This window comes from Scylla paramamosain, chromosome 42 (assembly GCF_035594125.1).
Source record: "Scylla paramamosain isolate STU-SP2022 chromosome 42, ASM3559412v1, whole genome shotgun sequence".
NCBI lineage: Eukaryota > Metazoa > Arthropoda > Malacostraca > Decapoda > Portunidae > Scylla > Scylla paramamosain.
In genome coordinates, this window is record NC_087192.1 from 520493 (window position 1) to 532500 (window position 12008).

Consider the following 12008-nt stretch of genomic DNA (forward strand, 5'->3'; position numbering starts at 1 on the left):
TGAGAAAGGTAGACAGAATAATAATAAAAATAAAAGATAAGAATATAAGTGAATAAAAGACAAAAGGCAAGGGACATCCAGAAATTTAGTTGTACAGCCAAACCCAGATTCACCTGATCCCTGGTCCAGATCCCCACCAGGTGCTGACCAGGTGAGGTTGACAAATGTGCCATGCAGTGGTGTGACAGCCAGGTCAGTGATGCGTGAGGGTGGCACAAGGTCTGCTGAGGTGACTCGAGCCACTGTAAGGGCCACAGTGCCGCTGCTCTTGACAAACTGTCCGGCACTGATTGGCACCAAGCGGCCATCTGACAGGGGAAAGCAAGAAGATGGTTTGTTACTAGAATAGGTACAATGTTGCCTCTTACAGAGTGATACATTTTGGAACACCAGATAACTTATGGGATAAAAGTTACATACTACTATGCTACTCATTCAAAATTTTCTAGAGTTTTCATGAGATGTGCAAATGTAATACTGTATCCATTAGCCTCAGGCCTGTGCATGTATTTGTTTCAAGTTTATAAATATCTAATAAAAAACAAAGTGATTTAGTAAACAACAACAAGGCCTGGCACACTCACCCCTCCTCCTCAGCCTCAGTACAGAGGCGACACCTTGATGGTCTGTGGCGAGGGCAGTGAGGGCATACCGACCCTCCCCTGGCAGCCACGTCAGGTACCTTGTGTACACGCCATCCTGGGCACGCACATCAGGCTCTGTGCACACAAATACGTACATGTAAGAAAGTTTTCATAGCTACTTGTTTCTCTATCTTTTACGTAAATGTATAAATAAAAGAAATGAAAGAAAGAAGGGAACATGTAACCTTTAAAAAGGTGAAATGTTGTATTAAACTATTTCTCTCTATTCATACATGTCTCTTTCTTAATAATATATCATGTACTGCACAGGTTAATGATATGAAGCATCTAAATTTTTGTGTTTCAGGTTCAGACAACCATTAAAATTTTATCTGTGCTACTGGTTTGTTATTATCTACTTTACTGAAGAATTCCCTGTATCAAGTAACTGTATAGCCTTGTGTGACTCTAGATCAGGAGGATACTGGTGGTATTGAATGGTGCAGGAGTGCAGTGATGCAGTGATGCAGGAAGCAACATGTCCACAATCTCTGCCTGGGCCATGAATGATCATTTATTACTTATGCCACAAGTTTGACCTCACTCATCAGTCTAACCTAACATAATCTCACAAGCCACAAACAAGCTACTATTTCTGTCTTACAGTTTTATTTCAGTAGATAACTTTTCTTAGCAAAAAAAAGGTGTCACTAATTTAAGAGGAAGGAAGAAGACTGGGAAAGAAGGATGAGATGGAGGACAGTTTAGCCAGTGCCACACAGTCTTACCAGCATTTCCATTATCCAGCAGCTCCACAGTTGTGTCTGCAGCACCGCCCTCACTCAGGCGGCTCACTCTCAGCAGCACTCGAGCACCCACCACTGGCTGGCCACCATGAGTTACCCTTGCCCACACCACCAGCGGCGGTGAATTTGGCTCCAGTGGACGGTGGGCACTGTTGCTTGTGTGTAGAGTCACTGTCACCCCTTCACTATTTGGCCGCCGTGCATACACATCCACAGCTATGGGGACAGGAAATGCAACAGAGCTAGTCAGGAATTTGAGGGCATAGGTAAAGTTGCCGCGACCACCACCCTGCTCCATCACAGCCCAGAAACGTTGGTTGCTGTCCCTGACAAGGTCCACTTCCTTTCCTAATGGACTTGTTACCTCCACAATCTGTGTGTAAGAGAGACAATCCATAAGGCTACAAAATAAAGGCTGCTGGTTCCAATGGGAATATTTTAGGATGATATATAAACATACATGGTAGATGAGCGGGACTTCATAGGCACAATGGAGTATTTCAACATCTTCATGATCAAAGAAATGATGAAGAACCTTGGCATGATGCTGCGTGGTGATGACAATGAGGAGGCTGTCACTTGTCTGGGGGAGGGTCACCTGACCCCTCACAGTACTGTAAGGGCCACTGCTTTCCACACTGCTGCGCCTCGCCGCCACCACCACCCCACCCACCTGTGTAACAACCGTAACTAATTAACTTACTTGTAAGAAGATAGGAGCATTTTGCTGATAAGCACAAAGATTACATACAAGACTTGCATACAGTGCATCAGTGACATCTCTCCAATGAGGTGTGGCCCAAACCTTGGTCAATATGGGGTCTCCAGGAAAGGCGAGGGCTGCCTGTGTGGCTGCCGTCAGCACCTCTGCCATGCGCTGCTCTCCACTTTCTTCCCCAGGATGTTCCTCAGATGGAGATGTCCCAGACAGTACCCAGGCTCCTTCTGGGTGGGCCAGCTGGTCCAGAAGCGGTGTGGTAGAGGAACACAGTGCCAAGGTGTGCACAGTGGCTATGTTCGGGTAGGACAGGTGGCTGGGGGTCACCAAAGGGTTACATGCTGCCAGGAGCAGCACACCGTTGCCTGCCACCACACCATTGTCTTCAAGCATCTGCAAAAAACACACAGATGATGTTGCCATAGGACATGGACACTGAGCTTCCAAGTGATGGCTCCATCACTTAAGACTACATTCCCAATGATAGCAGAAATATATGCGCTACAGCTGTATTTTTACTGTTTCTTGCAGCCATCACACATGCGAATCACATCATGATATTTTGGGTAATGAAGAAACCTGAGCAAGGGTAGCACAGACAAGATGTGATGGCAAGAGTTATTGCACTAACAAGAGAGTATGAACTAGATTACTAGATCCTGAGATGATATAAAGAAATAATTCTTAAATGACAGCACTGATACTTGAGACAAGCTGAAAGCAACTATGATTGTTATCCCTCTTGGCAGGGAATAACAATAATTTTTAAAATTCTTAGTGTCAGTGTTTTGTAACACAAATACTTAATATGATGTTACACACACACACACATTTTGGACAAATATGGCGGAAGGCAGCACCCCAAGAGAAAGAGTTTCATTTGAAGGTTTTACTGGAGAAGAAAGAGAATTAAATTATAGACTGCAGTATAGAAAAAAATTTTGCATATGGAAGAAATGATGGACAAGTTATTGGAGAGAATAAAGACATTGGAGACCCACCAGAAGGAGACTGGTAAGGAGTTGGTGGCAATTACAGCAAAGATGATTGAGATGGAAGATAAAAATGAGAAGTTAAAGGTGGAAAATGACTGCTTCAAGAAACAAATAAAGGAAAAAGTAGAAACTGTTCAGAAAGTAAATGAGGAAATGAAGGCAAATGTAAAGGATGTGGAAATGAGGCAAAATAAGTGGTTAAATGAATGCAAATTTGAAAAAGAATCACAAGAAAATAATAGAACAACAAGAAAATGAGAAACAAAACCTGAGACACACACACACACGCAGCTGCTAATACCATATAATTTCATGACAAAGACAATCCTTAATTATGCTAATTCTTGACATATTTCACACACACACACACACACACACACACACACACACACACACACACACACACACACACACACACACTGTGCTACATACCTTGACCGCCTCGTCCAACACACAGTCGAGGCAGTACACGCCCCCGTAGGCGCCGCTCTCCACCTCGGCGCCGGAGGGGAGCAGCGCCAGCTCGTCCTCCAGCTCGGCGGCCGTGGTGGGGGCGGGCAGGAGAGGGCCAAGGGTCAGCGGATAGGAGGAGTTGCGGTAAGCGGCCACCACCCCCACTCTCACGCCCTCGCCAAGCCCCCACAACCAACGCAACACCCCACCCCTCACCTCCTCCATTGCCACCTGTAGGAGAGGGGAGTTGAAGTTACGCCCACATAAAGTTTATTCTCTCTTACGTGCCGAAGAACAAAATCAAACTGCACCTCAAGTACAAGTAATGAACGAATCAGAAGGGCACATAATTTTGAATCCGAGTCTTTCCCCCCCTGCTAACTCACCACTCAATACCAGAATATAATTGCACTTGCCCTCATGCCTCATCCCTCCTTTGTTTGACAGCCCACGGAACTTCTCCACTTTTCCCGCTTGAGGGGAAATCATAGCAATCAAGGGGCTAGTGAATGCATGCGTGAGATAAGAAAGTAATGGGCCGCGCCGTGCCTTACCTGCGCTATGGCTTGGTCTGAAAGGTCTAGGGCCAACACCACGACACTCGGAGCAGGGGTCAGGAACTCTACTTCTGGAGGAGGGGGCTGATATGAGGACGAGGACGAGGAAGGAAAAGAGGAGGGTGGCGAGAAGACAGATGCCATGGTGGTAGTCGTCGTGAGATCAAGGTACGCCCAATTCATTTTGTCTTCGTTGTTTATTCTTCTTCCCTCTTCTTCTACCTTCCTTTTCTCGTCCTCCTTCACTTCCTGGTGTTGTTGCTGCTGCTGCACATCAACTCTTCTGTAAAAAATCCGAGATATGTTTAGATATTAAAGTAGTGATGATGATCATATGTATATAATAGTGTTGTCTACACTCTCTCTCTCTCTCTCTCTCTCTCTCTCTCTCTCTCTCTCTCTCTCTCTCTCTCTCTCACTCACTTATAATTCTCCGTGTGGCTTTTGTTCCTCTGGCGGGTGGCAGGATCATGCTGGAGTGTCAGATCAGCCGCGCGAATTCCCTCAGTGGATGTGGAGAGGCTGCGAATGGAGGGTGATGACGATAGCAAGGGTAATGATAACGGTGACGGTGATGATGCGGAGGAAGATGCGGCAATATGAGCGGTGACGAGGCTGGGGCGCATTGGGATGACACCCAGCTGAGGAGAAATATTTCTCCTTTTCTTCCTTAGCCTCACGCTTCCTCCCCTGTCGTTGTGTGTCACCCGTCCGTCATCTGGCGCCCAGGAGCTTCCCCCGAGGTCCCCGCCACCTATTAGTCTGCTAGCAGCCGCCGGGTATCGCTGGATAGCGGAGAGCGGTGAGGCGGACGTGTGGAGTTGATCAGATGATGCAGTGGCAAGTTTCTGTCTCTCCGTGGTCGTGTCCTCGCTCGCCGCTCCTCCCATGGTGCTTCCCTCTTCAAATATAGGTGAAAGGGAGGCGGCAGAGGAGTCGGGGACTGTGTGAGGTGAAGGAGGTGGAGGAGGGCGGGTGGTAGGGGGTGTGGTGGAGGTGGCGTGGTCGGGGGTGAAGTCTGGGTGTCGCCGCATGACGTCCCACACACTGTTGGCGCCGCACAGCAGATTGTGGGGCGTCGGGGAGTCCTTGTCGTGGGTGTCAGCGTCACAGAACTGCCACACCTGCAACACAAACACACACACATTGCGGGTAACACACAAACACCGGTAATATTACTATTAAGCCAATACTTGTTCAGACAGTCTAAACACTACAGAACACTATGGACCAAACTCATATGCAATGTACAATGAGTGAACATGTACATTCATTACATTAACTGAAGCTTCACGTTTATTGTATCATATTAAAACATTCGTTCGTCTTCAAGTTCATTAAACCGCTTTTAGCCCGTTTTCTTGTTCCTTTTCGCTAATCCTCAGTTAATGTGTGTGTGTGTGTGTGTGTGAATGCTCACCTGCGGCAAGTCGGAGTGGTAGAGGAGCGAGGTGTTACGCGGGACAGCGGCGTCCGGCATCCACAAGCACTGGTCTTCGGCTCCCTCCTGACACTGGTCTGACCTGCGACAATACCCACAACCCACCATCAGGAAGGAACTCCTTCACTGCCTTCATCATCCATCATCCATTCACTTTCACTCAGGGAAGGAAATTATATTAAGATAAGTTATAGTTACTTTAGTTACATGAAAATCTTACTGCACACATTTTCCTTTCTTTGTTATGGGAAGATACTCGTTCTGTAATATCTGCCCCACACACACACACACACACACACACACACGGGGAGGTTACAAACAAAGGCTCAGTAAATCAAATCTTTCCACGCCTGGGGAAGGAAAGGCAAGAAGGCGGCCTGTCGTCAAGAATAGCGGCACCTAACAAAACCGTAACACAACAGTTTTCAAATAACAGACCAAGAAGGCACGCCAGGAAATGGCTGAACATTACAAGGAAGGAACAAGATACACAAAAATAATGCTTTCCAAGATAAACTAATATTTGACTGGTAGAATTTATAGTTCTGTAGAGGAAACGATGAGAAACTTGTATCTTAACTAGGCTATACTTTTTTTTCTTTGACAATCTTGAGTTTTTGGCGAGTTGTGTTGATTTGCACAATTAGAAATCAATACTATTTTTTTTTTCATAGTAAGATTCCAAGGGTACTTAAAGAATATATGATAAGAGATAATGTGTAACTATCTTCGTTATTTTTTAGGTTGATTTCTATATTATCGTAACTAAATAATTTTGTTGTGGAATTGCTGAAGTGGAAATGACTGGGAAATGTGTTGCTTATTGTGTTGATGTGTTGCTTATTGTGTTGCCTAGGTAAATACATCACTTTAAATGTGTAGGATACGTTAGATAACAAAAAAAAATGTGCTGTACAGTATACTATGTTTAACTTAGTAGGATACGTTAGCGCATATGAAATGGCGTGAGCTTAATGTGCTACGTTGCTACACCAGTTGAAAGAAGTGTACGATGAATATGTGCTGAGGAAAGGGAGATTTTAATGTAACAAACGAGTGTCCATTAATAAATATAGTTACGAGGAAGTACATCAGAGCTGCAAATGTTACAATCTCAAAAAGTAATATAGGCGTGGACTACAGAGACGTCACAAACTTGATTCAGTTTTCAAAATACGATAATTAGCGAAGAACAACTGTAAAAGATCACACACACACACTCTCTCTCTCTCTCTCTCTCTCTCTCTCTCTCTCTCTCTCTCTCTCTCTCTCTCTCTCTCTGTTACCCTGAGGCGGCCACCCAGCGTCCCGCGTCTGGGTTGTCGGTGCAGGCCGTGGGCGTGGGGGTGTCGTCCCTGCGGTGGATGGCGGGGTAGCGTGGGTGGGCGTGGTAGCCGCGTTCCTCAAATACGCCCCATCGGTACCTTGCCCACGCCCCGACCAGTGCGCGGCCTGAGGGGGGAGCATTACATTAGCTAATCGTCATTCTCTCTCTCTCTCTCTCTCTCTTTACTAGGGTTTCTCTTTTCCCATTTTTTTTCTAATCAATTTCCTCTCCTGTTTCTTCGTCTTTCCGTTTCTCTTTCTTTTACGCATTCTCTTTCTTCTGTTCCACCTTTTATCATTTACTTTCATTATTCCTTCATCACTCTTTCCTTTCGTGGTTCTTTCTTACTTTCTCTATTTTTTACTACGCTTTCCTTTTTTCCCAGTTTTCTTCTAATCCTACTCTTCCTAATCTTCGCCCTCCTTCCATGCTTCTCCTTATCTTTCCCTACTTCTTCTCTTCCCTTTTCTGCCATATTCATATTTCATCTCTGTTTCCCTTTCACTTTTCTTCTTCTTTGTTGCTATCCATCCCTCTTCCCTGTCCTTTCTGTTTCTACTTCTTCTTTCGTCTTATCTGTGTTCTACCACCCTCCTCTTCCGTGTTTTTCCTCTTATTCGCTTTGTCTTTCATTCTATACTTTTGTCCTTACTTTTCTCTCTTCCTCCCTGCTTGTTTATCTTACCCTTTCTATTTTTTCACCATCTTTTTCTCTCCGTATTCCTTTCTTTCTTCTATTCCTATTATTTTTTTCCTACGTCTTTCCTTTCCCTACTCTTTCTTCCTTCTTTTCTATTTCTGCTCTTCATTACTTCCTCGTTCTTCTCTAATCCTCACTTCCTATTCTTTCTTCTCCCTATCCTTACCCCTCTCCTTTCGTTTTCTCCTCCTTTCTCACTTCTCCCTATCTACTCCTTTCTTCTTATTTCATCTTCGTCCATTTCTTTTCTCTCCCAAATTCTTATTTCTATTTCGTTCCTTTCCATCCCAACACTTATTATTTCTTGCTTTCTTCTGCTTTTACCTCGCTTTTCCTTCTCTCTCATCCCTACTCCACTAGTCTTTCCTCCTCCTCCTCCTCCTCCTGATGGCGAAATATAAGGAAATGATTCGCAAGTATAACACTAAATCAAATAATATTATAATTTCAGGCATTCTTCCGAGGATCAACGCGGACTCGAGGTTCTACAACATTCTTCCCAGTAGCTAGTTAGAAGTAGTTACCAAACAGCCTTGCAAGGACCAAAAGGTCTGTTGTTGTTTGGCTTTCCTTTGTATTCCTTTTGTATTCCTCCTCCTCCTCCTTCCCCTTATATGTTTTTCTACTCTTCTCCCTTCTCATACTCTTCCTTTCTTCCTCCTCCTCCTCCTCTTCCTCCTCTCCCACCCTTAAACGTTTCCTTCTTCTCCTTCTCCTCTTCCTCCTTATCCTAGTCCCCTCCTCCTCCTTCCCCTAATACATTCCCCTATTCTCCTCCTCCTCCTCCTCCTCCTCCTTTCCTTTATACGTTTCTCTACTCTTCTTCTCACTTCTCATACTCTTCTTTCCTTCCTCCTCCTCCTCCTCCTCCTCCCCACCTTAAACGTTTCTTTCCTCTTCTCCTTCTCCTTCTCCTCTTCCTCCTTATCCTAGTCCCCTCCTCCTCTTTCCCTTAATACATTCCCCCTACTCTCCTCCTCCTCCTCCTCCTCCTCCTCCTCCTCCTTCTCCTCCTCCTCCTCCCCCTCAATACGTACTGAGGGTGGGTAGGTCATCCTGGGTCAGCTCCTGCAGCAGGTCAGCGTCCAGTGTGATGCGGTGACCAGGCCTGCCACACCCCTCGGGCTGGCTCACCCCCACGCCAACGCCGCCCTCGGGTCCCCATGCCCATTCGCCGCCGCTTGCGCCTCCTTTGGGATAGAAAGAGATGGGGTGTTTTGTTAGGGGATGGTGAAATGATTAGGTGTTTTTGTTGATATGTTTGTTTTGTTTGTTCATCTATTTATCTCTACATTTACGTAGCTATCTAACTATATCATTTCATCTATCTGTCTATCTGTGTATTTGTCTGTCTAACTATCTATCTGTCTTTGTATCTCTCTCTCTCTCTCTCTCTCTCTCTCTCTCTCTCTCTCTCTCTCTCTCTCTCTCTCTCTCTCTCTCTCTCTCTCTCTCTCTCTCCTCTTTATGCAGCATTTTTTTATACTCTTTCATTGTGATTGTGGTGATGGGGAAGACTGGCTGTGGCGGTGATTGTGGTGGTGGAGGACGTATAGTACGGGATAGTAGCGGTGGTGGTGGTGGTGGTGGTGAGTGTGCTGTTGTTTGCTCTTCCTTTGTGTTCCGTCAGAGTTCAAGTGGTAAAGAAAGTGAAGAAGAGAATAACATTTTTTTTTTTCCACCCAGCACGGGAGAGCTACTCACCAGCAAGGAGAGTGCACTTGCCTGGCATCGAACCCAAATACTCGTTCTTGTCAGACACATATTTTAACCATTCATCCAAAAGTGAAATCATACATAGTCGATTGTGTGTGTGTGTGTGTGTGTGTGTGTGTGTGTAAGGGGGAGACATATTAACCAGGAATATAAGTAGCTGTGCTGGGGTGGCCTTGGATAGACAGGCAACACACGAGAATTAGTAAAAAAGGTTCTCACACGGGATGTTTTCCTGCGCTGCTTGTGACGTTTGGCGCCGCAGGACTGGAGATGCTGCGGCGCCAGGAGAGGAAATTTGTAAATGAGTTGCTCCTCATGATGGGGAGGATGAAGAAAATGAAAATTCTGCGTTCTCTAACGAGACAACATAATACACTTCTGAACACAGTCACCCGATATCGTTTCATATTTATTTATCTCTTCATTTACATAATTATTTTACGGAAGTTTATCAGTAAGAAAGCTTAAAAACTTACATCACATTACAAAACTCATCAGTAAGAAACTTGAGAATCTTATTAAAAATGACAATTATCTGACAATCAAATCTCGATGTTTAACTGCAATCATAAAAATCAACTCTCTCTCTCTCTCTCTCTCTCTCTCTCTCTCTCTCTCTCTCTCTCTCTCTCTCTCTCTCTCTGTGAATGGTCACCTTTATTTCTATTCCTCAAAGTTCATTGATAATAGACCTTAAAATCCTATAAGAAATTCTAATAACACAATCAAATCTTCGAGTTTAGCTACAGTCATATGAAGGAAAGCTCTCTCTCTCTCCCTCTCTCTCTCTCTCTCGCTCTCTCTCTCTCTGGTACTTTTACTGTAAGTCTTGCTGAAATCTTTTGTTCTAAACTAAAGCCAGCATGCCTCAAGGCGCCGGCCATCCAACCATCCAGCCATCCGCCCATCCCGCAGCTTCCCCCACCGAATCCTCCGAGGCTCCTATCTCACCCTTACACTCCGCCTCACTAAAATGTTTCGTCACTCCCTCTAAAAAAAGTTGCAGACAGATGTTTCCTGGTGTCTTAAATGAATCAGAAACTTCCACCACAGTTTGAATAAATCTCAACTTTCCCCTTTCCCCTTCCTCTCTCCCTCTCTCTCTCTCCCGTGACTGTTGTGTTGCTGGTGTCGCTGCGGTAACTTCACTATTTTCCTCGCCTGAGTGGATTTATAAGTGTTCCATAGATCGGTGCTGTGCTGTAATGTCCGTTCTTTTTAATCATGTTTTCTATTTGTCTTCTATTAAAAAAAGATTGTCTGATTTTTAATACTTTTTTTTTCTTTACATATATTATAGTTTATTTTCATTACTTTAAGTTTCCATGTTGTCGTTGATTTTTTTTTTATTTATTTTTTTTTTTTTCAGGCACAATTTGCGGACGGAAAAGAAGGCAAGCTAACAAAAACCTTCACACTGCTGGAACGGTTCAAATGTAACGACTGACCACTAAGGTAGAGTCAGAATCGATTAGAGGAAGAATCACACCAGCCGACAGTGACGCAGCACACCAGGTCATGACGCGCCCATCACTGCTGAATTCAGGAACAAGAAACTCATGCCCATAAATAAAAATTAACTTTCTCACTGCAATATACAACAATTCACATCACTAAAAGCAACGCATGGACTCTTTATAGGCATCTACAAGAATGAAAGGGATAATAAGAATACATTTTGCAATGTCTAGTCATTACAATGTTTAGAGGTGGCTGTAGAGCAAGAAAATATTCCTTAGAGTATTTAGTAATTAAGGAAAATGTGTCATATATTAGTGGGTTAAACGAGGTGGACTAGCAAAGCAGGAGCCTCTCATGAAGATGGACAAAAGAGTAAGGTGAAAAAGCTGATAACGTTATCCATGCAAAGCCGTAAGATCATGAAGACAACGAAGAACAAAGCCAGGAATTTAAAACTCGCAGAGAATAAAGCTGATGACGATTCACATTCCAATGAAGGCATCGAAGAGCAACGAAAGTTTGTCAAGAAGTTCATGGATATATTATTGGACGAGACTGCTTTGGGTGATGTCGGGGCGAGGTACATTACTACACTACTAAGCCATACTCTGCCTGCCTGCCACTGCTTGCGTCTGTGTGTTTCTTCATTCTTCGTAAAATTTGGCGTTGTTTACGTAAGTGAGGAGCTTCAAGAAGTCTCCAAGTCTGAATGAGCTCTTTTCTTTTATTTATTCATTTATTTATTTTTTTTTTACGTTTTTTCTTTCTTTCTTTCTTTCGCGAGAGAAAATTAACGTTCATTTTTTTTCCGGATTTTTTTTTTGGGGGGTGTTGAGTCTTTCTCCTTTGTGAGTATAGAAGAAGAACAAGAAGAACAAGAACAAGAAGAACAAGAACAAGAACAAGAACAAGAAGAAGAAGAAGAAGAAGAAGAAAAAGAAGAAGAAGAAAAAGTAGTAGTAGTAGTAGTAGTAGTAGTAGTAGTAGTCACTGTTGTTGTTATTATTGATGCTGTTAATGATAATAATAATGATGATGATGATGATGACGACGTATATGATAATGTGTGTGTGTGTGTGTGTGTGTGTGTGTGTGTGTGTGTGTGTGTGTGTGTGTGTGTGTGTGTGTGTGTGTGTGTGTGTGTGTTGTGTGCGTGCGTTTGCGTGTGTGTGTGTGTGTGCGTACGCGTGAACTAACCAGGAGTGATGGCGAGATCCGCGTCGTTCCAAGAGTGCCAGGTGGCCGCTGGG

General features: G+C 44.2%; 1 protein-coding gene across 4 annotated transcripts in view; it reads right to left on the bottom strand.

Annotated features, from left to right (window-relative positions):
• The window catches only part of LOC135093337 (uncharacterized), a 124179-nt gene that overhangs the window by 4164 nt on the left and 108007 nt on the right, over positions 1-12008 (bottom strand). For all 4 annotated transcript variants that reach the window (XM_063992534.1, XM_063992537.1, XM_063992533.1 and 1 more), the window contains 12 exons: positions 11956-12008; positions 8619-8771; positions 6841-7006; positions 5534-5636; positions 4537-5237; positions 4111-4396; positions 3536-3787; positions 2196-2501; positions 1926-2063; positions 1373-1763; positions 585-719; positions 114-308 (listed from right to left, as the gene is read on the bottom strand). The exon at positions 11956-12008 is cut by the window's right edge and continues 125 nt beyond it. In XM_063992534.1, coding sequence (XP_063848604.1) covers positions 114-308; positions 585-719; positions 1373-1763; positions 1926-2063; positions 2196-2501; positions 3536-3787; positions 4111-4396; positions 4537-5237; positions 5534-5593 — 2464 coding nt within the window. In that variant the 5' untranslated portion in view covers positions 5594-5636; positions 6841-7006; positions 8619-8771; positions 11956-12008. The remainder of the gene's footprint in view (positions 1-113; positions 309-584; positions 720-1372; positions 1764-1925; positions 2064-2195; positions 2502-3535; positions 3788-4110; positions 4397-4536; positions 5238-5533; positions 5637-6840; positions 7007-8618; positions 8772-11955) is intronic.